Consider the following 22850-nt stretch of genomic DNA (forward strand, 5'->3'; position numbering starts at 1 on the left):
GGATCGTGCCTCCCCCTGCTGGGTTTAAAAGGCTCATAGGAAAATGGCGGGTCTATTTCCTCTTTTCGAGGATCCTCCCAAGGTTTATATGGATGTTGGATGGTATGTGCGTTACGACGCCATGTTGGCTCTAACCATCAGGCCGGGGTCCTTTCTACGTAGAATGTGAGTACTACGATTTGGCCTGTGAGCCAAAATGGCGGGTCTAGATGGACAGATCTATCTACCAGGGCGACGGTTCACGTGACGGAATTTATCCAACCGTTTTTTTGGTTTCACGAGCTGTCCTACGGCGACTGATATATACTTTCTTATTTATTTATTTTATTTATTTATTTTACAATACAATCAACTGAGACATGTCATTAATTAAATGTGTATTTGTTTAATACTTTCAAAATTTAATTCAGCATGAAGTCTATATTACAAGTAGAATGCATACACACACTCGGTAGAAAACTCCAATCTAATATAATCTAAAATAAAAAGGGAAAATAAGGTTAACCAGTTTTTATCTTAATTAATAATTGATAGGCTACATTATTATTCATTTTCCATCTGATTGACTTGTGTGAAATGCAATAAAAATACATCATTACATTTAGGCTACATTAGTTTCCCTCAGTGCAATAATTAATTTGGCTAACTATCTTACTCCTTACAAAATGCATTACAAAAGTGAGCCATCTAGTGATACAAATATGCAATGACAGAAAACATTGCTTTAGTTTAGGGGAAAATAGGTTCTTTCGCATTTAAAGCAGTCGAAAATTATTATATATTTTACTTTACATAACTAATATTATGTGTATATGTTATTTAAAAGTATTCTGTTTATAAGAAAAGTTAAATAAAAACATAGTAAAAAAAAAAAAAAAGCAATCGAAAATTCCGAGCTGCATCATTAAAGCTTAAGCCTAACTGAGGTAAATTACAGCATTATAATATGTAATATTATAATACTTATTGGGACCGTATGTTGGTTGTGTTCAGTTTCTAAGTGTCCCTGCGGAAACTACGAGGGTGTGTATTTTTATTTTATTTTTACAGTCTATATGGTTATTTCCTGCTTATTGGTCATGTTTTGACTGCATACAAATATCAAGTACAAATATCCTCCAGCATTTTGTGAATATCTTCCTGTGTTCAAGAAAGTAGAACATGTGATTGATTTAGTTCAGAGGAAATCCTTGTGAATGAGTTTTCAAAAAAAGAAAAGATATTTTATATATATATATATATATATATATATATATATATATATATATATATATATATATATATATATATATATATATATATATATATATATATATATATATATATATATATATATATATAATGTATGTGTGTGTGTGCGCGCGCGCGCGAGCACAGCATGTAAACGCCTACATTTTTTTAAGCATATTTGATATGTGCAATGCTGTAAATCATCACTCTATCCAGCTCACTGGTGTAATTAAAACTCAAACTGAGGAAACCGAGAGGGGAAGGTCTGAGAGATTAAATGTCCAGGACAAAGCCAAAAACACTGATCGGTTCCAGGCAGTCTATGGTTCCAGGACGAGACTTATGTCAACTTGTGTTATATGGGCCGAGCAGAGTGACTTACATCAACAGTATCGCACAGGCGGCAGCAGCGCTCGTAGGTTTGCAGTCTTACCCATGGTCTTACCGGTAGAGGGCGATATGCACTTGCAGGTCTCTGTGTCCTTGTTCACGAACTTTCAAGAGCATCTTGACAACATCCAGTTGAGAGTTCGCAGGTGCATGTCGGCCTTTTCTATTTATATTCTAACAGAATACTGAACACCATTTCAAGAGTTTGTATTTATACATAATAAGAATAATCTATCACTTTCTCAGGATCATTTGACATGTAATCATCACTAAATGCAACTAAAAACAATACGCTAAATAGTAGGATACGCCTAATATGGATTTAAAAAAAGAAGCATTTTCTGCATTACAACAGTGCACTAATGTTTTTTATAATCATTATTTATTTTAAAACAGTAATAATTGTTACTGATATCTATAATTTATTATAAAAAGTCCAAGAGTATGTATTTATATTTTGCATAAATAATAGCCTATTTAACTTTCAGGATACCTTAACATCTACACAAAATGCTAATAGCTTTTAATTAACTGCATACAGTACTGACACACTGTTTCATTATTATTATATCAAATAATTATTTTTATAATACTTCAATGACTACTAGCCTACTAATAATAATTGTATAATACTTATTAGTTTTATTAGTAGTAGTAGCCTAGTATTTAGTGTTGTAGTACTCGAGATCGGTCTTAAGACCATTTTTTTGAAGGTCTTGGTCTTGTCTCGGTACCAATTCAGATGCAACTTCTGTGCCATTCATTTTATTGTCAGTGGTTTGATTGGTAACAGCGGTGTCTTACTATTTTAGGAGTGCTGGTCTGGTCTTGGTCTTGACTCGGGCTTGCCCTGCCTTGGTCTCGGTACACGCTGGTCTTGGTCTTGACTTGGTCTAGGATTAGGTGGTCTTGATACACTAGTAGTGTTATAAAGAGTAATTGTATGATATAAAAATATGTAACCTAGAAATTTCAAGAACTTGGCATGTAATCCACACAAAATGTTAGCTTTTATTATCTGCCTTATAAACTGTACACTTTTTTAAAATTTAATAATCATTTCATAACTCATATTTCATTTTCAATTATTACATAATTTTAATAATTTGATACTAACACTTATTATTATTATTATTATTATTATTTGTATTACTATTATCATTATTAAAAATGCTGTTTTAAGATACTGAGTTTTGAGATCCTGCATTGCAGTCCTGACACACTGATGTTTTGTATGCTGTTTTTTATGGATCTCTGTCTGTGAGTAGAGAGCTGGTTATAGATATGGCTCATAATGAAAAGGTGTGTCCCTCTGGTCTGAATACCACATGGCTTGTGTTTCACACATAAACAATAAGCCATCCTGTGATTTCTGCCACCTGGGACCAGAAACACAGCTTTTCTGTCCGTTTAGTCTCATAGAGATTTCTCACATGCACAAAAGTTTCCTCAAACGCTGTCCAGCAGTGACTGAACCCTATAAACCTCCTCCTTGTTCAGAGTGCTTTTTACACAGTAGAAACCCTTATAAAGTACAATAAAAGGAAATGTATCAGGAAAATATTTTATACGATATAGACAATTTAGTATATAAAACTGATTAATTAATTCAAACTAAATTAATTTATCATATTATCAAACCTGATCTAATTAATTCACACAAACATGCATATTAAGCTGTTAATTAATTTTGCTTATTCATTCTGGCCTAAAATAATTGCTTCAAGCATTCTTAAGTTAACCCCGACTAATTATTAAACTCAATTTCACAAACACATTCTCATATTTTTTAACAAAAATGGAAACATCTGAATTGTGAAATATAGATATAGAAAATGGATTTACCTTAAAGACAACTATAAAAAGGGACAAAAATGGGTCATTAAAAGGGTGTGAGGAGAAAAGTGATATAGATGTCAGATGCTCGACATGGATATGTTTTTTTCCTCTATAGCATGTGCTATATGAGTCCCTTCAACAGCAGATATAACCGTTTCTGTGTTGGATGAAGGCTTACACAGATGACAACCAATGTTCTCTCTGTTGACAGGAACAGTTAGGATTTAACCAAGTTGGCTGCTGTGACAGACAATACAATCTACAGAGAAGAGAAATGGCATTTTCATCTGTGCTATACCCAACACCAGGGGCCAGAGACCTGTCAATGACAGACTTTCCTCTCTCTTTTTCACACTCCATCTCTCTAACTGCACACAGCTGACTTGTTTCCATATTAGAAGTGTATTATAGAACATGGTGAACATTTTGAAAATATTTCAGCTGTGTTATCCGTCCTTGGTGTTGCGGAAACGGATTTCACCAAGAGCAATGTTCATGGAAACACATTCCAGTTGACCAGTCAGATGAGAGGGAAAAGTTGACAGTTTATGTCAAGTTTAGGCTTACAATCAGGTTTAGATGCTTCTACATCAGTGTTAAGGCCAGTTTACACCAAGGATAACTATAAAGAAAACAATAAAAATATAGTTATAAATATTGTTCTCAATATTAAAGAATAGCAGAGTTCACAATACAGCTATAACGATAATGGCACAGAGAAACGTCTCGGTTAAGTATGTAACCCTCGTTCCCTGAGGAGGGAACAGAGACGTAACGTCAGTGACTGATGAATGGGGGTTTCACTTAGAAGCCCCCATTAGCCAGTCACTGACGTTACTCGGAGTGACTGAACAAAAGGGAACGATATTGTTCAAATAATTTTTCCAGCTGATTACCGAAAAAAAAAACCTTGACAGCCAATCAGAATCATCCCGCTGTACCAAGCCTGAGCATTTAAAGTGCAGACAAGCATGCGCATAGAATAACAGAACAAGATTGTCTTTACACCGATCAGGCATAACATTATGACAGGTGAAGTGAATAACACTGATCCCTTCATCACAGCTCCTGTGTTGGGTGGGATATATTATGCAGTAAGTGAACATTATGTCCTCAAGGTTGATGTGTTAGAAGCAGGAAAATTGGGCAAGCGTAAGGATTTGAGCGAGTTTGACTAAAGCCAAATTGTGATGGCTAGAAGACTGTGTCAGAACATCTCTTAAACTGCAGCTCTTGTGGGGTGTTCCCGGTCTGCAGTGGTCAGTATCTATCAAAAGTGCTCCAAGGAAGGAACAGTGGAGAACCGGCCACAGGGTCATGGGCGGCCAAGGCTCATTGATGCACGTGGGGAGCAAAGGCTGACCCTTGTGGTCCGATCAAACAGACGAGCTATTGTAGCTCAAATTGCTCAAGAAGTTAATGCTGGTTCTGATAGAAAGGTGTCAGAATACACAGTATAGCGGCAGACCAGTCAGGGTGCCCATGCTGACCACTGTCCACCGCTGAATGTGCCAAAAGTGGGCACGCGAGCATCAGAACTGGACCATGGAGCAATGGAAGAAGGTGGCCTGGACTGATGAATCACGTTTTTTTTTTTATATTAAGTGGATGGCCAGGTGTGCGTGCATCACTTACCTGGGGAACACATGGCACCAGGATCCACTAAGAAATCAAGCCGGCAGAAGCAGTGTGATGCTTTGTGCAATGTTCTGCTGGGAAACCTTGGGTCCTACCATCTATGTGGATGTTACTTTGACACGTACCACCAAGCTAAGCATTGTTGCAGACCATATATTATACACCCTTTCATGGAAATGGTATTTCTTGGTGGTTGTGGCCTCTTTCAGCAGGATAATGCTCCTGACACAAAGCAGAAATGTTTGAGGAGCACAACACTGAGTTTGAGGTGTTGACTTGGCCCCCAATTTATCCAGATCTCAATCCAATCGAGCATCTGTGAGATGTGCTGAACAGACAAGTCCGATCCATGAAGGCCCCACCTCGCAACTTACAGGACTTAAATGAGCTGCTACTAACATCTTGGTGCCAGATACCACAGCACACCTTCAGGGGTCTAGTGGACTCCATGCCTTGATGGGTCAGGGTTCTTTTGGCAGCAAAAGGGGGACCAACACAAAATTAGGAATAATCATAATGTCATCATAATAGTCATAATGTAATGTCTGATCAGTGTGAACAGGCCTTTATTCACTATCATTTTCCTGTTTTTAGATTTTAGGGTAAAGTTATTGGTAGGTTTAGGGTAGGGATGTGCTTAGGACAAATTGTTTTTGGAAAGGAATGTCGTTCCAGGATCGACAAAGTATGTTGACCCAGGAACGCATCTAACTTGGCAAAATCAGGTATTCATGTTGGTATTTCGGCTCCCATATTATGATGATTTCTATTTGCATGCTCATAATGTTTTATAGAACTTGACTTACATTCGGCCCCAACCAAAGTCTTTCTAATGTAGGTTGAATTGCAACATTAACAGCCAATTTGTGGCTTAAATTAATTTCAGTTCAATTTCAAATAAACTGTACATCATAACAAGTTTAAATCAACTGTACCTCCGGTTAAAAACCCTTCGGAATAAACATGGCACAATTAAACAACAAAGCGAGCAGATTCTTTTGGTTTACATGGAACCAAAAAGGCCACCAAAAGTATATTCATTGGCTTGAAATTCCTCTTTTACTTTTTTCCTCACTAGACTAAACGTATCCCGTCCGACAGATATCCATGGCAACCAAACAGAGACAGATTGCTCATAGTTCCTAATTCCTTACAGGCCGCAGTGATTGATGCTCTGGGCCTGACACCTGCTTGCCAGCCAACTGATGGCATTTCACACAGCTAGAAAAACAGTAATTGCTTGTACCCTGTTAAGAAAGAGTCACGCATTTTCTCAGAAACTATAGTCTGATTTATGATACAAGATATGCAGATAGTATTCTGCTAAGAGAAGTTAGTTACACTGTAGACCTCAAGAAAGGTTATTATATGCCACTGTCATTCCTATTATATTGCATTACGGAGTTTCTCACTGTAACCTCCTAATGACCCACATTATACGCAGCCCACTGAATAAAGTAATCAGATAAATAAAAACATGAGAAAATGAAGCAAGACCAAATGTTGTGAGTCAATGCGATTTCATCATTCTGTATGAGGCCAGATTTACTAAAAAGAGCAAATTAGCGGGAGAGCGCAATTCCATAAAAGTGGCAATGGGAGTGGACAGTTCTGCGTGGGATCTACTGATGACGCGCTAATTAATGAATTCAGACACAGCCAGATCATTTCCATAACCACCAGCGCAATCTACCCGTCAGCATCTGGTTTAAGAGGTGCTTTTTTGGGAAGTTAAAAGTGGCGCACCAGTAAACGGACTAGTGCAAACCTTTGTAAATCACCTTGCATGATTCATTTAAATGCTCTCCTCCCATTAATTTTGCGCCCGAAAGCGAAACTCTACAAAAGCATATGCAAAAAAGTCTGCAAAAATAACCCTGTCCATGCCTTTTCAGCCCTAATTTATCACTGCGTGTGTTTAGTATATCCTGAGAGTATTTTTCTAACGCCAAAAGAGCTGGAGCAAGCTGTTAGTAAATCTGACCCTTAGTGTATGAACGTGTTTTGGGCTCATTTTAAACACTATCAAACCATCCTGTAATTGTTCCAAACCTATTAATAATTGAACAATGAATATCTATTCAAACACTCAAGAACATTTCTGCAATGTTTTAAAAGCCGTAAAACTGTCCAAGGATGCAGTTGTGCAATCAATCAATCAATCAATCAATCAATCAATCAATCAATCAATCAATCCTTTCTGTCTGCACGGCTTAATGTATTTACCAGTAATCATAAATTGAAGATGTCAAAAGAATGCCAAATTATTTTCCATTTTCTCAAATGCTACCCTACAGTACATGCGTCATTACATGTGGAAATCCTCACAGCAATAGTTCCGCTTGCCCTGATATCTTGCCAAGGTGAATGAGATTGTGCCACACTGATAAACGGCAGTATAGCCTGCCATATAGAGACATTCAAGTGTGAAAAATGAAAGAATGACATTTGCTGGAAAGGCATAAATAGAGATACTTATCGCATGTACTAAATTGCCCCGCTATAGACCAACAGCTCCGTTTTACCCACAATCCCTTCTGTCTGAAGAAATTCTAAGATGCGAGGCAAACTTCGTCAGAGTTCTAGTCGAAGGGGCTCAGAGCTTCATCCGATTCGTGTCTCTGTAGTATCTGAGCTGGTTTTAGGATGAGAACAGTTCGGGATGGTGTTGCATAGTTTTGAAAATCATTTTCCTTTGGATTTCTTGTATTTTGCACAGATTGACAAGCGACTTTTGGATGATGTATTGCAGCTGGAGCTGGCCAGCAGCCCGGACGTCTTGAGCTTTGATTAATCAGGTAAGAATGGACAATGAAATCATTCAAATTTCCCCTTTTGCTGCAATGATGGACCGTAGAGACATTTCTAAGGCAATTAATCACACTGATTAAGGGCATTTTAAAAATGATGATGTATAAATGGCAGCTAATTTGATGAAATATTAGTCTGCTATACATTTGGAGAGGTTGGAAGCATTCATCACTAGAAGTATGCTATCCATAGAAGACCCCCTTTTTGCGATATAGATTCTCATGTGCATTAGCCAACAATCGACGTAAGGCCAAGAGTTGCAGTCGGATTGGGGGGGGGTCACGGCCAGACAGGTGGGATGCGACTGGGGAAGTGCTGACTGAGACGGGCCAAACAAAGCATCTAAAGCGTCCAGACAATCCTGGTCCCGACCCAGACCGTCCTGGCACACAGAAAGGCCAGCTCAGTCAGCGACGAGCCCAGTCCCGGAGCCGATGAAAAGATAATGCCCCCCTCGCAGACCACATGCGGCGCGGGGCCACTTGTGAGCGCTGACAGAGCGAGATCAAGCAGAAAGGATATGAGTGGGAAACTTCAAAACCTGCTCATGTTTCTGGGCCCGTGAAAGGATTTGAATAACACATTCACTTTTTGATGGACTTTCCCATGTTCCCCCAGACAGCTCTTTTGCTGTTGACGTGTTCAGATAATGAATCTCTTATGTTTAATTTTTTTCCTCAGAGCAAGGCCGTGTTTCTAGTGGTTTTGCCGGGATGCCGGGTAATCCAGTCAGTCTCGCGCCACAGCCGAGGACAGATGGAGTACCGCTGATTCTGCAGCTGCCAGGGAAACGGGTGAGTCTTCGGCAACGGAGCGAGGGATGCTAGAGCAGACGGAGGGCAAAAGTGGACCGAGGTCAGGGTGAAACACGCAGTGTTAACAAATACCTACAGGAAGTGAATCCGTTTGAATAGATTTGCAGCTTTTTGAATATATGCATTGAGGTGAGTTGATTTGCTCACAAAGTTTGCGCGATGGCACTTCAGATCAATTTATGCTCATTATTGGTTTCAAATTGAACAGAAGCACCAACAAAAGTATCAGATTTCTCATTTTCTGTCTTTTTCATCAACTTTAATAGCATAATTACCGAACAATGCCTTCAAATTACCTTTTGAAGTGAGTCTAATCATGCATTTCTTCTCTCGTTTCAGAAAAAGAAGCATTTTCTGATGAATCCAAAGAAATTGCTCCTACATTGTCTTCCTCTGGCGTTGAAATGGAACGTTTGTGCGTGATTATTCTGCTTGCAAGTAAAACTTTCGTAGTGAATGCGCAATTCAATGGGTTCAACTGCGACGCCAACTTTCACAGCCGCTTCCCCTGTGAGTGAACGCTTTCTTTTTTTGTGCGAGCATTTAAGCAGTGACACGTTATTAATTATATTTCATTCTCTCAACAGCTGAGCGGGACATCAGCGTGTACTGCGGAGTGCAAACCATTACGCTGAAGATTAATTTTTGCCCGGTGCTTTTCTCTGGCTACACCGACACTGACCTGGCACTGAACGGGCGTCACGGTGATGCCCACTGCCGAGGGTTCATCAACAACAACACGTTCCCGACGGTTGTGCTGTTCAGCATCAGTCTCAGCACTCTGGAGGCCTGCGGAAACTCACTGGTGGTAAGAAACCACCTGCTTTCACCATTCTTAATGGCCTGCGTAGCGGGAGCTGACCCGTGACAGAATAATTTACTCACATTAGCCCTTAAATGACCCAGAACTTTCATTTTTAGGTTCAATCATTAGTAAGAAAAACACATTTGTTAGAGTAAATGCTAAAACTCAGCTTGTGTTTGGAGAGACAATATTCTCTCAGTGACAATTTGGTCATGATAAATGAAGAACATCAGCGGTGAGGTGGATTTATCTTTGGTTTGGTGATGGGCTGAGGATTATGGAGGATAATGGTGAAGGTACATTAGTTTCAGGAACGGCAATGACAGTTTAGTGCCACTGTGTCTGTAGGTCTCAACGGCTCAGGGGCCCAACGCATATGGGAATCTTTCCCTGGTTCAGATTGGGAATATAGCAGGATACATTGACACTCCGGATCCCCCGACGGTCATCAGCTACCTACCGGGACTGCTTTACAAGTTCAGTTGTAGTTACCCGCTGGAATACCTGGTCAACAACACACAACTTGCTTCGTAAGCCGGTTTCATCACTATCACGGCATTTCAGTACTGCATTGTGTCCTTTTTTTAATTCATGCTAAATTATTCTCAATATTTTGAGGGAAGATAAAACAGTCCCAAATTGCATGTTGTAAAATATTTAGCACTTATTGTTAAGATTTAATGGGCTGAATTGGGAGGCATAATTAAATTAGTATGCACAACGAATATGTTGTAAAACCTAATGCACGGTTGATTACAAGGACATCAGACAGTAAATCAGGAAAAACTATCACACAAGTTTTCCTTTCAGGATTAATTAGCCTGCAAAATATATTTATCGTTTTTTAATAGCTTCTTTTGTTCGAAGGTCAGCTGCAGCGATATCAGTGAAGGACAGCAACGGCACTTTTGTGAGCACGCTGAATTTACTTCTATACAACGTGAGTACAGCAGTATCATTTTTAATTAAGCATTATATAGAGATCCATCTGCATCTTTTGCACTGTGCTCAAAGCATGAAATATTGTAATTCTATTTTTTTTTTTAATAATGGAATGTGTCCAGTTCAAACCAGTCCATGTCTGATATGACTGATATGAAATATTTTGCTTATTTCTATAGTAGAGACTTCCAAAGTCTCTTTTTTTAAACAATTTATAATAATAACAACAATAATGATTTCATTTTTTAATGAGAAATAAGATATTGAATTTTTATTATTTAATTTTTGACTATATATTTTTTTATTACTCAATCTATCTATTCAGGATTATTTTATTTTTTTGAAAAATAAAATAAAATAAATAATTCTTTATATTTGAATGCAGATAACGATACATTGTCTAATAAATCTAAATAAACATTTTTATATAACTTTTGAGAGCCTGATTACAAAAACAAAATCTCACCATTAAACCCATGCCCCAAGCACAAAATTATAATGTTCTCATTATAATTGTATGTAGCCTATATGACAGACTTGCACTAGACATTTCACACTTAACTGTATTATCCTTTTAGAAATAATTCCAATAATATTTCAAGCGATTCAAAACCATCATGGTGAACAGTGTGCATCTGAAGGAAATAATCCATTATTTATTGGCTTTAAAATATCGGCCAAATGTTCTTTTCAGGCCGATAACATTAAAAATGAACATATATCGGCCGATACAGAAATGATATGTCATGCATCCCTACAAACAAACAAAAAGGCCATTACAGTAATGCAAAAATGAATCAGTATGTTATGTTAATCATCATGTTAGTATTGGTTTTGCTGCCTTTAATTTATGCTAAGAATACAATGAGATGCATCTTATATAATGATATATATGGGCATCCTGATAGATCTGCAGAAAGAGGAAGAGAAGGGACACGTCGAAAAGAAACTGATATATATATATATATATATATATATATATATATATATATATATATATATATATATATATATATATATATACATATATATATATAATTTCAGTTTCATTCCGACGTGTCCCTTCTCTTCGCAGATCTATCAGGATACTCATATTTGTGAGTAACAAACGAACACAGTTCCAACTTTTTATATTAAACAAAAGGAATGAATCCGATTATTAGGATTGTCACACCAATTATATATATATATATTAATTTAACCCCAGTAAATGTACTATATTTTAGTTCGATAATGTATTCTATTTAATTGTTTGTATTTTTTAGGGGACTTTATGGTACTAAATTATATTTATATTGATATATGCATTTATAATATACAATATGCAGTGATAATCCATGTATTCACTTTTTGAGCATAGACCTGAAAATAAAATGTCCCACTTAAACTTGAATGCTTTTAGAGTTACTTTTTTTAAACACTGAAGTGAAAAAAGTTATCGTCCGGAAAATAAGATTTGATCGATATCTTGAAGCCGATAAATAATGGATTATTTCTGCACAGATGTGCACTGTTCACAATGATGGTTTCGAACTGCTTGAAATATGATTGGAATCATTTTTTTGCTATATTTAGTTTATTTCTATATTTTTGGAGCAAATCATTTAGTGTGTGGGATCCTAACCTGTGGTGTTCAATGTTTAAGGACTCCACATACATCCAGCACCTTGCCATCCCAATGTCTGGACTAACTTTGAAGACAAGAGTGTTTGCCGCCGTAAAAGCCACCAACCTAGACAGGAGGTAAACTACAGTTACTCAAGCAGATCTTGGGAGAGTATCTTGCAAGGAGGCCCAACATACTAAAGCATACTGTAGATATGATACTGAATACTGAACGAGGTCAAATGTAAATTGAGACAGGCACATGGTCTTTGGACTGTCACTGCATTGTTAAAGAACTTCCCTAAATGACCTCCTCTCTTATATCTGATAGATCCAGAAGTAGTTTAGCCCATTAAAGGAAGAATGCTGAGTGGCTCAATGCCGGCCTTGTTTAGGACCAGCGAAGGGCGCCACTAAAATGAATGGGAAAGCTTATTATGGAGTCTGAGTAGAGATAAGACGCATGACTTCTATATGGAACAACAGTGGTTTGGTCGTATAGGGCGGTTTCCTATTCAAGCATCCATGTTTTAGCGACTTATTCACACATGTCACTCTCCACAGGTGGAACGTTCTGATGGACTACTGTTACACCACTCCCTCTGGGAATCCTAATGATGAACTCCGATATGACCTTTTCTTTGGGTAATTCTTCAGATATATGGATGTGCTTGTGGGTGTATACAGAACTGAGGCTGAATGCTAAGTGTATCTTGTCTCTGGTCCAGTAGATGTGATAAGGACCCGCAGACAACGGTGTTTGAGAACGGGAAGAGCCAGATGGGCCGCTTCTCTTTCGAGGTTTTCCGCTTTGTCAAGCACAAGAACCAGAAAATGTCCACCGTCTTTCTGCACTGCGTGACCAAGCTGTGTCGCTCTGATGACTGCCCCCTGCTCTTGCCTGTAAGTACGGCTGCTTTAGGTGAAACGGGTCACCTAAAGTCTGGGTCATACTTCACCCTAAAACCTGAAATAAGATATTGATATAATTATTATTATTGTTTTTTAATTACTCTGTTTGTTTATTTGGGGTGGTTATTTCAACAAAAAATGTGTGCATACACTATACCGCCTAAAAATGTGGGATTGGTAGGATTATTTAAAGAGCTAAAAACATCCTTGTTAGTCAAAGAAAAGCTTTTATTGACACCAGGCCAAGCAAAAGTGAGATCTTAGAATGTGCCAGGCTGTGACGTCAGGGTGTGGTAAAACATCGCCTCAACAGAAGAAGAACAACGCCTGATTCTGTAGCCACGCTATGCACGAATGAAGCAACATATACATTATTATATTTTTTAAAATATGTGGTAGTATCGCATTTTTACAAATTGTTTGACATAGATCTATTGATTATGTGTACGTGTTCAACAGAAAATATCTTAGCACGCTGTCAAAGGCTGGCGAATCCTTTATTTATGGTTTTGTTGGTTCATTGCGATTCAGGATCAGACTCGGACATGTATGTCAGGGCTCGTAAAGCTAGCCTGATGTGGTCATACTCAATTCTTGTCAGAATATGAGTCTGAAACTGCTCCATTGGGCTGTGATTATGAGGCGTGTTTCAACCGAACCAGGAAAGACATCAATTGGATAGACCAACAACCAATCAGAGCAACGAAGCGACGCATAACGTTAGTTGTCAAACGTCAAGAGAACTCAACTGCACTGTGTTGCCAAATCTGCATTTTTTTCTGCAGGTTGTTACCATATCTGCGGGTTGAAGTGAAGTGACCTCAATTATGTGATATATAGAACCATGAATGCAAATTTTAGCAGGCAACCTTGCCAAAATAACACACATTTTACCCCCCAAACGCCTTTTTTTCAGAGAACCCACCCGAGAAGCTATAGTTTTGGGCTATTAGTTGGCGGGTTTTGTTTTAAAAACTTGGCAACCCTGTCTGCACGCGCACTGGAATAAACAATCTTTGACGGTGTTGTAAAAAAAAGAATTTAAGGATACACAGTTACTTACCAACATGATCATCATTTCTGAGAGAAATAGTGAAGGTGAATGCATACAAACAAGCTCTCCGTTTAGGATTTTAACAAATTCAACCAAGCCCCTTTTGATGACGTTACTGTTTATCATCTGTCTGTCATCGTCTAAAGCCCGTCCTGATGATTTCATTGGTCCGAACAGTTTCTGTTCTGGCATAATTACTCCTCTATGGATCAAGTCCAGACCGAACTGCCCGAGCTCGAATGTTATGGGCGGGGCTGAGTTCGGCTGGCATCCAGGCTATCGTAAAGCCTTATGTCCCAGGGCTGTGTTTTCCAGACGGGCTACCAAAACGTAAGCCCGGCCTGCCGACGGACTATCTTAAATAGTGACATAACATTCCTTTCTTGATTGCCTTTGTTCACTCTCTTGACTTGATATTTAAATATGCAAAGCTTATCCAATCCTAGCCATGGGTGTTTACTTCCAAGTCTTCAGTTCGGCACGCCCATCAGAACAGGGCAAAGACCTCAAAACCAGGGTAGAAAATAACCTATTACTTATTCATTATGATGATTTTAAATGTAAAAATGATGCAAACGTCATAAGTTGACCTCAGACAACAGTATATTTAAAAAAAAATCCAGTTCATGGCACCTTTAACGTTTTTGAAAGAAGTTTCTTATGCTCACCAAGGCTGCATTTATTTGATCAAAATGCAGTAAAACAGTATTGTAAAAAAAATATTACAATTTAAAAGATCTGTTTCATATTTTGATCTTTTTACAAATGTAATTTATTCCTGTGATGGCAAAGCTGAATTTTCGGTATCATTATTACAGTGTTCAGTATCACACACTCCAGAAAAAATATAATAAAAGCAAAAAAATAGGGATGCACAAATATGTATATTTTGCCCGATATAATAACCAATAATTCTTTCAATTTGAAAGCCGGTAACCAATATATTGGCCGATACATCTAAATCCATATTTTAATATAATTTTTGAGAGCCTAATTACAAAAACAAAAATACTCACCATTAAACCCAAGCACACAATTATAATGTTCTCATTATGATTTTTGTAGCATATATGACAGACTTGTCCCTGCACATTTCACGCTTAACTGTACTATTCTTTTTACATAATTCCAATCATATTTATTTATCATATTTATATATTTCCAATCATGTAATGGCAAACAGTGTGCATCTGAAGGAAATATTTTTTTACTTATTGTCTTTAGGATATCAGCCCAATCTTCTTATCAGGCTGACAACGATAACATTAAAAATGAACATAAATCGGCTGATACAGAAATAGTATGTCATGCATCCCTACAAACAAACAAAAAGGCCATAACAGTAATGAAAAAAAAATAAACATTAATGTGAAAGAAATTTAACTGCAAGTGATTTATGCGTCATGTTTGTATTGGTTTTACTGCCTTTAATTTATACTAAGAATATAATGAGAGCCAGTGAGAATAACAGGAACGACAAAAATAGCTCAGTAAAAGTCATTGGTAGGGAAAACAATCTTAGTGAAATTAACAAATCTTGTTTGGTGTGTTAATTGGTGTGTTGATCATTATAATAGGATTAATTTCCTTTGTTTGTTATAAAAAGTTAGTACTGTTGCTCACAAATATGGACATCCTGACAGATCTGCGGTAAGAGGAAGAAAAGGGACACGTCAGGAAGAACCGGTGTGGCCTCTGACAACGCAGTCATGACCGCCGGACCCATCATCACCCGAAGTGGTACGAAATGAACTATAATGTAGTGTTTCTGTAGATCATGATGCTGACAATACGGTTACATGCATGAATCCCAGAGAAAGTGCTAAAAAGTTCAGTACACGGCAAGTTGGATAAAAGCATGCAGTGTAAACATTGCATCTCAGCTCTCAAAGTGAGACAACTATTGTGAGACATTATTTAGCACTTTAAATTAACCTTAAGGCAATAAGTGTTCTATCTCACTAAAACAATTTTCTCACTGTCCACAGATGAAACTCCCACCAATAATTCCCAACTAGGTAAGGCTTCCTTTTCCCTCAACTTTAGCCCTTTTAAAAGAGAGCTAAATCCATCTATCTCAGAGCTGTAGCATTTCGATGGAGGATAAAAGCACGCTTTACTCCCTCCTGGAAATATAGAGGAATGTTTTCAGTTTTTTTTCTTCCTGAAAGGATGTAGCAGCTTAAAACCATGACCAAAATAATGATGAGTTGGAGGGTTTCCAACAGTGAGAAGTTAATAGAGGGTAGAAGCAGGTGGTGTTATCAAGAAATGAACAAGAGGATTGAAAGAATGTGTGTGCGATAAGAGTTTGAACGGTGGGTTACATATTGTATGAAGTCTTCCTAACCCTGTGTGTGTGTGTGTGTGTTTCAGCACAGTTAAACGGGCCTCCGTTTAAAATGAATTCAGTGACAAGTGCCTTGATTTCTGCCATCGCAATCCTCGGTGTGATGAGCATGTGTTTCTTCATCCTGTCTCTGTCACTGCTGAGGGGGAAACAGACGCCACCAAGACCTCTGTCAGGAACCCACAACCCAGCGTTCAGCTAAACGCACACACACGGCTGTTCGTTCATCTAAACAATACAATACCTGTGTCCGGAGCTCTTCAGTTACACACAATCATGCAGTACAGGGAAATAATATCATAATATCGGTCTACACAGCCTTCATCTACACACATTTGCCTATTTTTGGTTATAAAGCATCAATACAGCTGCTCTCATTCCTGTAACTTTACATAAAACTCAATTCTAAACCACTAGAGGTTGAATTTGAAATGATTCTCACACATAAATAAACAGGAATGACGCACTTAAAATGTGCACTCAGTAATTTTTGTCCTTGTTACACATAAAACATCATTTTGACAAAATCACGTGATATTTTAATTATATAGGCAGTTCAAACTAATTTAGGGTTTGCCATGTTGAGCTCACGTGACCAGCTGAATACTACTGACTTACAATGCATTTACAATGATATTGTATTGATTTTGCGTAAATCTTCATCCACAACACTAAGTGTCAGTATAAATCTAAACAGATTTGCTCAACATTAACAAAAATCGCCAAGTGCACTTTTAGGGCCAAAGATTGTGGCAAGCGGCATTATAGTTAAACCTGCCCACTTTTACAACTCTCATGGCGGCGCGCGATTTAAAGTGATAGTTCACCCCACAATTAAAACATTCTGTCAATTTACACTCATGTTGTTTTATACCCGTATTAATTTCTTTCTTCTGCTGAAAACAAAAGATGATGTCTTGAAGAATGTTGGTGGTAACCAAACAGATTATGGGCCCTATTAGCCGTTTTTCCACTGTCAGGCCAGTGCGAGGCAGGACTTTTACCGGGCCGGGCTGGGCTAAAAGTCTCAGAGCTGTAGCACCGATCCACCGTCAGGCCAGAAGCTCCACAATGTGTTTCTAAAACCGGCCCGTAACACGTCTCTCAGGAACAACATCACACACACCTATTATTTTACCAACACACAGAAGTTTTATCAGAAAACAAATAAGAAAGAAATCACTGGAAACTAGCGAGATCGCAAAACAAGCATAATAAAAGCATCCATTTGTTGGCATTTTTGTCATTTACTTAAAGATTTAGTCGCAGGACAGTATGTTTACATCACATTAAGAAAGAACAATCATTACTATACATTTTCCACAAAAATACAACCGAGCTGAGGAGCTTTAGCACAGTGGCAGTCCCAATACAGTTATATTTTCAGTCAGAGAAACTAATAAAAGCGACTGAAAAATTAAAAAAAAAGTTGATTTATTTTATGACATATGCAGAGTGAAATATGATATTAGACAGCTCGGTACAAAAAGATGAGATGTACAGACAGAAGAAATAAATACATGATTGTGTGATAGCCTATATGATTTTACTGATTTCTTTAAGCGGTCGTAAGCATGTTTACTACAGTTATGGTTAGCAGTTAGCATACATATTTTTTTGCATTGCATATCAATATTTCTGCCTTATACATTGATCAGAATCCACATTGGATCACGAACTCGGTGCTGTCTGAAAGTGAGTTTTATTTGAGAAAGTGAAAATATTCTCAGAAGTCTTTGATTCTGATGTTAACTGGTATATTAAATCATCCACGGCGCTGCCGTCTGCAGACTCGGATAAACTCCGCCTTTGTTTGTAACCCCTCAAGCCCAAGCTGGTGGGCCAATAAACCCTGGCCTTTGGCCCCCGGGAAGCAACGACAAGGCCTGATCAAGCCCCGGAAGTGACAGTGGAAAAGCAACTGTTTGGTTACACATATTCTTCAAAATATGAAGAATCTGCATTCATGTACTTGTGTAAAGTATATTTCTGGCCATAAAGGGATTTTTCAGATAATTTACTCACCCTAGTGTCGCTCCTAACCGGCATGATTCTCTGTAAAAAACAAAGATATTTTGAAGAATAGTTTGTTTTGGCTTATAATATTAACATCAATGGAGTCCAATGTTGTTGTTTTGGACCCTACTGACTGTCTTCATTTTTGGGTAAACTATCCCCCCCAGTTTATTTCGCAATTTTAGTCATGACTGTGTAATCACCACACAATCTAGAAAACAAACCTAAACCACCAAGCAGGTATACTGGAAGTGATTGTAGTGTAAACACAAACATGAATAGATATTTTTGAACACACTTTATTTAATTGCACTTGTAAATGAACTGACCAACAGAGCAGCACACTGTTTTATACATGTATTTAATTTGAAATGTCAATTGATCCGGATCTTTTGGCGGAGTGTAACTTAAAGTTAATACCTCAGTCCCTCGCTTCATTATTGCAGGGTTTAAGATCAGTTACATGAAGAACATAAGCTGAGGTATCTAATAGACCTGTCTAACACATATTTCTAGTTCAAAGAGAATGTTAGAGGCTTAAAGATGGAACGTGAGGAGTCCATTCATCATGACGGCACAAAGGATCATGGGACACCAGCGAATCCAAGTGAATCCAACTCTCTGCAATAATTAGTTTGAGTTACAAGAGCTGAGCGAGAGACCATAGGGAACAAATTTAATTAAGTCGAACAGCAACCTAGATCACTGTGCCATGTGATTTAGGGGGATGCGAAGACTATTTAAGATATTTTTAGTTTTAATGAATTGTATTTGTTTTTACTCATTAGTATTCATATGTCTCTGTGATACCCACTGGACAGTAATGACTCTTAGCAGTTAGTTTCTCATACTCTAATATCCAGTGTTACTTATTCTTTTTTATTAAAGATATTTGAATGAAATTGTCCAAGATAATTTAATTAAATGTAACAGCCCATGTTATTATCCCCCAAACACACATTTGTATTACTTTGTAGGTTTTTCTTTCCTAGTTGTTAACAATAAAGTAAATTCAGCGGTGCTTCTGAATATTTAGTTTGAAGATGTTGCTGTAATAATGACAAAACAGACAGGGATCATAATCTATTATTTGTATTCAATGCTGTCATGTTGCAGAAAGCAAGCTTTTACAGCTCTTCACAATGAACGTAATCATCATGACTCCAGCTGAACAAAGAGCCTGTATTCATATCAGACGTTTTATGACTTCCAGGCTTATTATCTTTGACATCATTGGAAAATATTAATGGGATAATGAATGAATGGCCCAATTTAATGTGAAGAATTCAAAGGTAAACCCATCAGACATATTTTCAGCAAACAAACGTGTCCCTTGACCACAAAACCATATTTTTACGTTTACATTTTTATGTATACATCATCTGAAAATCGCCTTTAAAGTTGTCCAAGTGAAGTCCTAAGCAATGAATATTACTAATAACATTTTTTTTTTATATATATATTTATGGTAGGAAATTCAAAAAATATCTTCATGGAACAAGATCTTAACTTAATATCCTAATGATTTATGCCATAAAAGAAAAACAATTATCATTTTGACGCATATAATGTATTGTTGGCCATTGCCACAAATATACCCGTGAGACTTGTTTTGTGCTCCCCTCAGTGTTGCATATATTTCAACATATTTTACCAATACCATAATGATCATTCAGGTACCATAGTATATAAAAGTATAATGATATTTCCGTATGAAACCATCACTGTACCATATTATCGCCAGTGTGCTTTATGTAAGGCTATTATGGTATTTGTGTCAATGCTGGTTTCCATAGTGATATACAAAGATGACCGTGTTGAATAAAAGTCCACCTTTGTTCCTGACATGAATATCCCCATCTGCCTTAAAGAAAGTGTCAGCATAGAATATAAGGATTAGCTCTTTTGATTTGTAAGTGACCTAAGATCAAAATACGAGCATTTGACACAAGGAAGTGCCATTCTGAATTCTAAATTATTAAATATAATAAATAATAAATTGTATATAAAAACTATTATATATATACAGGTCCTTCTCAAAAAATTTGCATATTGTGATAAAGTTCATTATTTTCCATAATGTAATGATAAAAATTAAACTTTCATATATTTTAGATTCATTGCACTCCAACTGAAATATTTCAGGTCTTTTAATGTTTTAATACTGATGATTATGGCATTCAGCTCATGAAAACACAAAATTCCTATCTCAAAAAATTAGCATATCATGAAAAGGTTCTCTAAACGAGCTATTAACCTAATCATCTGAAGCAACTAATTAACTCTAAACACCTGAGTTATACATATATATATATAGTATATTTATCAGCATTTTAATTTTATATATAAACTGGCACATGATCATTCAGAAATCATTCAAATATGCTGATGTGGTGCTCAAGAAACATTTTGTATTAGTATCAATGTTGAAAGCAGTTGTTCTGTGGAAACTATAATAATTTTTTTGTTTTTCTTCATTTGATAAGTTCAAAACAACAGCATTTATTTGAAATAGAAATCTTTTGTAACATTATAAACGTCTTTACTGTCACTTTTGATCAATTTAATGCATTCTTGCTGAATTAAAGCATTAATAAAAAAAATAAAAATCTTTGCATCAAGCTTGTACTATGTATTGCAAAAGTAAATTATAGGCCTATTGTGATATATTATAAAGGATGCTACAAATTTTGCCAATTAAAAGTTTCAATATTCCAACACAAAGGCCCTGTAGCCTTATGACAGTACTTGAGGATTATGTTTTAAATATATTCTTGTCATTCAAGATGATTTGAATGATGGTCCTGGCAGTGAAAGTTGCCAAATCTCCGTGTAGCATCAGATGCCAATAAGAAATCTGTTTTGAAGGAAGAAATCGCACTGCTGGCATCTGACAAGGGCAGAGGTAATGCTTAAACTGTATTAAACCCATCTGTGATTCTCCACAGCGTCTCCTGAGATTTATTTGGATCTATGGCTCATCGCACTGAGAAAGAAAAGAATAACGCTGAAACAAAGTGCTTAGCTTGCAGCTTAAAGCAGAGCCATCTCATTACAGAATAATCCACTGACCTTCTCACACCACTTAACAGTGTTTACACGCAGAGGTTGCCCTTTAAATCAAATGTGCCCTTCTTTTGGACCTGTTGATATATGTGAAAACAGATTTAGTCTACTCAGACATATAAGGAATGAGTTATATGTGATCAGATCTCTGGGTTCTAATTGTACATTTTCTGTCAAGTCAGACTTATGTTGGTGGAATAAATATAGTTGGTGTATACGTGTTAAGTAAGCACTAATAGGGAACATCTGGTACAAAACACATTATTTGTATTTTGTCAAGCTATCAACCAAACAAAGTGACTTGAGACTAAATTGAGACATTAATACTGTGAAGGGATTATAGTTCAAACAAAGCCCAGGAGTGCGCTGCGATGTGCTTAATGACTGTTTTCCTCACCCTTGTAATTATGTTGTCTGATTTCTGATCTATTTAATTGGTTATCCAATGATGCCCACTGGGCTTAATTTTTTAAACACAAGCAGAATGAATTAGTGTAAACAGTTTGTCAAATCATTCTTATGCAAGTTGCTGCAACAGTTTTGTCAATGTATACCTGTATTAAAAAATACCTTACAAAAAGCACAAATGCATATTTTGTGTTATTTTATTTTATGTTGGACAAACAGACAGATATGGATGGACAGATTTTATGTTCTGTAAGTGTAGATACAGTGCATCTAGAAAGTATTTGCTTCACCTTTCTCTTTAGGGGTGGTATTGGCCAGGTGATGAGCAGTGCCTGGTTTCCTCCAGACATGATGCTTGGTAATCAGACCAAAGAGTTCAATCTTTGTTTCATCAGACCAGAGAATTTAGTTTCTCACGGTCTGAGAGTCCTTCAGGTACCTTTTGGCAAACTTCAGGTGGGCTGTCATGTGCTGTCTGGCCACTCTACCTTCCAGGCCTGATTGGTGGAGTCCTGCAGAGATTGTTGCTCATCTGGAAGGTTCTGCTCTCTCCACAGAGAAACGCTGGAGCTCTGTCAGAGTGACCATCGGGTTCTTGATTACCTCCCCGACTAAGGCCCTTCTCTCCGATTTGTTCAGTTTGACATGCACCTTTAACTGTGGGACCTTATATAGACAGGTGTGTGCTTTTCCAAATCATGTCCAATCAACTGAATTTACCACAGGTGGACTCCAATCAAGTTGTAGAAACATCTCACGGATGATCAGTGGAAACAGGAGCACCTGACCTCAATTTTGACTGTCATGGCAAAAGCTGTGAATACTTATGTACATGTAATTATTATGTGTTTATTTGTAATACATTTGCAAAGATCTCAATTGTTTGTAGAATTTTGAGGAAAATAATGATTTTAATCGATTTTAGAATAAGGCTGTAACATAACAACATGTGGAAAAAGTGAAGCGCTG

The 22850-nt window shown here is 37.2% G+C and overlaps 1 protein-coding gene across 3 annotated transcripts; it reads left to right on the forward strand.

The window, feature by feature from the left end:
* The first annotated feature begins 30 nt into the window (after nt 1-30).
* On the forward strand, nt 31-20429 carry zpld1a (zona pellucida-like domain containing 1a). 3 transcript variants are annotated; one of them, XM_067432536.1, is made up of 13 exons: nt 31-165; nt 7817-7895; nt 8124-8702; nt 9063-9233; nt 9311-9531; nt 9877-10058; nt 10396-10468; nt 12116-12213; nt 12640-12720; nt 12804-12978; nt 15685-15781; nt 16030-16059; nt 16418-20429. In XM_067432536.1, the coding sequence occupies exons 4-13, from the start codon at nt 9128-9130 to the stop codon at nt 16591-16593; spliced, it is 1239 nt and encodes a 412-aa protein (XP_067288637.1). In that variant the 5' UTR covers nt 31-165; nt 7817-7895; nt 8124-8702; nt 9063-9127; the 3' UTR covers nt 16594-20429. The 3 variants fall into 3 exon arrangements, with proteins under 3 accessions (XP_067288637.1, XP_067288636.1, XP_067288638.1); XM_067432535.1 differs by having other exon boundaries at nt 8590-8702; XM_067432537.1 differs by having other exon boundaries at nt 8590-8702; nt 12807-12978.
* The last annotated feature ends 2421 nt before the right edge of the window (nt 20430-22850 follow it).

This window comes from Pseudorasbora parva, chromosome 23 (genome assembly GCF_024679245.1).
Source record: "Pseudorasbora parva isolate DD20220531a chromosome 23, ASM2467924v1, whole genome shotgun sequence".
NCBI classification, from domain to species: domain Eukaryota; kingdom Metazoa; phylum Chordata; class Actinopteri; order Cypriniformes; family Gobionidae; genus Pseudorasbora; species Pseudorasbora parva.